This window comes from Rattus norvegicus, chromosome 10 (assembly GCF_036323735.1).
Source record: "Rattus norvegicus strain BN/NHsdMcwi chromosome 10, GRCr8, whole genome shotgun sequence".
In the NCBI taxonomy this organism is placed as follows: Eukaryota; Metazoa; Chordata; class Mammalia; order Rodentia; family Muridae; genus Rattus; species Rattus norvegicus.
This window is the reverse complement of record NC_086028.1, coordinates 91589479-91593678: the sequence shown is the minus strand read 5'-3', so window position 1 is coordinate 91593678 and position 4200 is coordinate 91589479. Positions and strand designations below refer to the sequence as shown.

At 59.5% G+C, this 4200-nt stretch overlaps 1 protein-coding gene across 4 annotated transcripts; it reads left to right on the top strand.

Moving 5' to 3' along the window:
• The first annotated feature begins 931 nt into the window (after positions 1-931).
• On the top strand, positions 932-3600 carry Limd2 (LIM domain containing 2). Of its 4 annotated transcripts, none has more exons than XM_006247622.5 (5): positions 932-1278; positions 2208-2302; positions 2442-2486; positions 2571-2710; positions 2799-3600. In XM_006247622.5, the coding sequence occupies exons 2-5, from the start codon at positions 2261-2263 to the stop codon at positions 2956-2958; spliced, it is 387 nt and encodes a 128-aa protein (XP_006247684.1). In that variant the 5' UTR covers positions 932-1278; positions 2208-2260; the 3' UTR covers positions 2959-3600. The 4 variants fall into 4 exon arrangements, with proteins under 4 accessions (XP_006247684.1, NP_001020886.1, XP_006247683.1 ...); NM_001025715.1 differs by lacking the exon at positions 932-1278 and adding an exon at positions 1520-1599; XM_006247621.5 differs by lacking the exon at positions 932-1278 and adding an exon at positions 1594-1837.
• The last annotated feature ends 600 nt before the right edge of the window (positions 3601-4200 follow it).

The following is a 4200-nucleotide window of genomic DNA, read 5'->3' as shown; positions in this document are numbered from 1 at the left end:
CTTGTAGCTCAGGGTGGCCTCAAACTCAGAACGCTGGCATGGGCCCACAGCTAGCTGCCTTCCATCCTTCTGCAATGCCTTCCTCATCCTCGTCAACTGTTGTCTGGTAGCTCCCTGCAGCTCTGCCCACAGATGGTCCCAGCAGGGCGGGCTGCCAGTCTGTGCCAGGAGTAGCCTCCTGGTGTCCCAAAGGGCTTCACCTCTCTTGGAGAATCTGATGACAGGTGTGGACAATTTTCCCCAGGAAGAGTTACCCTAGATGTGGAGTAACAACCATCTGGAAGTCCACGGCTAAACACGGACCTGAGGCTGAGGGAGAAAAGCGAAGCACAGCGTGGGCACAAAAGCACCACAGTGGGGGAGGGGGGTGATGAGTGATACAGCCTGCTGCCTCCCTGTTCCCCTGCCAGGCAGGAGGCGGTAAGTTGTTCTGTTCCCTGACACGCGTGGGTCCGTGCTAGAGCCACCGGTTCTATTCCTGTTACAGGGGTGTGGAAATATGTCGCTGAGGGCTGTGTGCTTTGTGAAAGTCTCCAGCTGGGCTTTAGGCAAAGCCTCCAGCAGAGGTCCGTGCCCTAGATGCTATTGCCTAGAGGTCCAGTGCTGTCCTCGAGCCTGCTGAGCAGTGGGCTAGGGTGAAGTGGCAAGAGCAGCTCTTGCTGCACTTTGTTCTCTAAACAACTCCAGTCTAAATGGCTCTCGGCTCCCTTCGGTGGAACAAAGGTGTGCTTGATGCAAGGAAGCGGGTCCTTTCAGATAAAGGCCTGACCTGGGTCATGGCAAGGCCAGAGGTTACTAATTCCACAAAATCTGTCACAGAAACCATTTCGGATGCCAGGCTTAAGGGGGTTGGTGATTTCGGAAACCACACAGCTGTAGGAGTTCTCGGGTAGCGGACCTGTCACATCCCTTCACGTAGTGGCTTTGGCCCACAGCCGGCTCCCTTGGCCTAACATCGGGATACGTGGAGGGACTGCTAGCCGCCTCCCATCTTCCTCTGTAGGACTCCGTGGCTGCCAGTGGTCGAGTCCCCACAGTGGGGTAACTCAAGCTACTGGGTCTTCCGAGCGCGCAAGGGGGGCGGGAGCGGGGCGGAGCTAGTGGGACTCGGCGTTCACAATGGCTAACGGGTAAACCGAGGCAGTGAAAGGCCCAGACCATTTCAGAAGGTCCGTGCCGGGAGAGCCTTGGGTGGCGACCGTAGACCGAACTCATCTCCTCCCGAGATATGCGATTCGGTCCCCGCCGTTTGTCCCTTCTCCACGAGCCGTAGAGGAGGTTGGTTCCGGGAGGCAGGCGAGCGCGGGCTGTGAAAGCGGTGTGGGGGCAGACAAAGGCGGGAGGGTTGATCGGGGGGACGGCGAGCAAGGGAAAGACAAAGCACAGAAGGGGGTCGGCGGCGGCTTCTCCCGGAGGCGGCCCCGGGCGCGCGGAGCCAATGGGCGGGCGCGGGGCGGGGGCCGGCGGGGGCGGCGCCGCGGTGAGGCGGCGGCTGCCGCTCGGGGACCACTGGCAGCGGCGGCAGCTCGCGCCCGCGCCTCTTGCACCCGAGGCGGTCCCCCAGCGACCGACCCCCGCCCCGCGGCGCAGGCCGGCCCGGTGAGACCCACGGCGGCCGGGGGGAGGGGTGCGGAGCGTTGCGGGGCCGACGCCGCCTGGCGGTTCACGCGTTGCGCTCGCCAGGACCCCGAGGCTCGCGTCGGTCCCGCAGGGCCGGCCCGTGGTGGGGTGGAGATTCAGGGTCTGGGGTCCAGAAGAGCGGGCGCGGGAGGCAGCGCAGTCCGGCCAGGCAGGAGGCCAGGCCCAGCGCTGTCCAGGGGCTGGACGTCTAAGCCTGGTGCGGGGGAGCGCGGGTCAGGCGGTAACCGGCCCAGACCTCTGCTGACCTCCCTTCACCCGAGGCGGGGTCTCTGCCTGTAGAAAGGCACACGCAGAGACCGGAGCCCCTGTCCCCGGCCGCTCTCGCCAACTTTGTTCTGTCCCCACATATGTTTCCACTCAGGGACCCCCTAACCCTTGGGGGCTGAATGAGGGGCAGACAGACTGTTGGGGGTGGGTGAGGGGCGGAAGTGGCAAGACCCAGAGCAACAGGAAATGACTTAGGGAAAGTCCCAACCGCAGCCCCCCAACCCCCTGCCTAAAAACACCCCAGCCTGCAGGGTGGAGGGAGGGCTCATGGGGCCCCACTGACTGACTTCCCCTTGCAGAACCTTCTTGGCTCGGCGTCTCCTCCAGGGCCGCCAAGCACCTCTGAAGAGCCATGTTCCAGGCTGCCGGAGCCGCCCAGGCCACCCCCTCTCATGTAGGTGACCAGTCAGGTGGGAGGGGTAAAGGGGATAGGAGCAGCTTGTTTGCTTAGCACCTTCGGCCACCTGGAGTGTCCCTGGGATCTGGGTTGGGCCACCGGAGAGCTGACCCCTCTGACTACTCCTCTTCCCCAGGAAGCCAAAGGCAGCAGTGGCAACAGCACGGTGCAGCGGTCTAAGGTAGGGCCCCGAGGGTTGGTGCGGGTGGAGGTAAGGGTCGGTGCTGGTCCAGCTTCTTGCTGAGTGTACTCTGCTCCACTCCAGTCCTTTAGCTTGCGGGCTCAGGTGAAGGAGACCTGTGCAGCCTGCCAGAAGACTGTGTACCCTATGGAGCGGCTGGTGGCAGACAAGCTCATTTTCCACAACTCTTGTTTCTGTTGCAAACACTGCCACACCAAACTCAGGTGCGCTCCCGCCCTGTTCTGGCTTGCCCACCCTACCCTGCCTTCCTGCCCTGACCCAGACTGACCCAGCTGTTCTCTGCTTCCACAGCCTGGGCAGTTACGCTGCAATGCACGGTGAATTTTACTGCAAACCTCACTTTCAGCAGCTGTTTAAGAGCAAAGGCAACTACGATGAGGGGTTTGGTCGTAAACAGCACAAGGAGCTCTGGGCCCACAAGGAGGTGGACTCAGGCACCAAAACAGCCTGAGACCCCTTTAACATCCATTCCCTCCCAGCACATGGCCTACAGCTGGGCAGTGGGAAGGAGGTTAACCTGGGCTTGGGGGAGCGGGGTGGGAAAGGATGAGGCTCCCTCAGACAGGTTTCAGGCATAAGGCTCTGCTCCAGGATTCCTTAACTTTCCCCATAGGAGGTTGGCCTTGGGAACCAGAATTGGAGTTTTCACCATACTGCTTCCTTTAGCCCATCTCACCTCACCCCATGGCTCCCTGGGAGGCCCACAAGCCCAGCTTCCCTATTTAGGTGCCTTTTCTCCAGCAAGGAGTCAGCATGCCCTCCTCAGGGTTCCAAGCTCCCTCACTGCCACCTGGGCCTTGTGTACCCCCTTGTCTCCCCATCTACCTCTGCCCCGTAGCCTGGTTGTGAGCCACAAAGACTGGAAGAGGGAGAGTGCCATCTGCTGGGCCTCATAGATGCCACCTCGCTGGTGGGGGGAGGGCTGGGGGAGAGGCAAGACAGCCTGCAGCCTTGGGGGACTGGGGGTCCCTTGCATCACAAAGCTAAAACTCTTGCTAGAGCCTCAGCTGACAGGGTTGGCAATAGCTATGCTCCCCCTCTGTTGTGCTGTTGACTGTTGTGATCAACCCTGTTTTAAAAATGTTTAAACAGATCTTGACTCTCTATTATGTGGCCTGATGGGGGGCTTTGTGGCAGATATGCTGCCGACTCATCACAGGGATGGGAACAGCCCATAATACTCCTGGCGTTGAAGGGGCTGGATGATGTATTACCTGGAAAAACTGGTCTCTGCCACCTTGGGGTGTTAAGCTGTCAAACCTGAAATCCCACTGTGTACCCTTGTCCCAGAGAAGCCAGGCACACTGACTCGCATCCACACAAACTGTTTTTGGTTTTTGAGACAGGGTTTTGCTGAGTACATAGCTGTGATTGGCTTAGAACTCGGAGATCTGCCTGCCTCTGCTTCCAAAGTGCTGAGATTCAAGGCGTGTGCCTCAGTTCTTCAGAGGTTAACTTACTACACTTGAGTAGAGTGGAGTGCAAAACAGAACCTTTCTGATTTGGCCAAGACCTTGTCTGTCTGCCTTTCTGCTAGCTGATCCTAGCTGTCCAGTTTTCTCCTAGCCCTTTGCCCAGAAATTTGCAAGGAATGATGGGAGTCCATAGACTAGCAAGTGCTGCTAAAGTCCAGTGGCTTCTACCCTTTCTCCTCATTCCTGTCATCTTCCTAGAGCCTCTTCTATGAAGTGGG

Coding starts and splice junctions, on each gene's coding strand:
- Limd2 (XM_006247622.5), top strand. CDS start 2,261: ATGTTCCAGGCTGCCGGAGCCGCCCAGGCCACCCCCTCTCAT. Junction 2,303..2,441: donor CCCAGGCCACCCCCTCTCAT/GTAGGTGACCAG, acceptor CCTCTTCCCCAG/GAAGCCAAAGGCAGCAGTGG. Junction 2,487..2,570: donor GCACGGTGCAGCGGTCTAAG/GTAGGGCCCCGA, acceptor GCTCCACTCCAG/TCCTTTAGCTTGCGGGCTCA.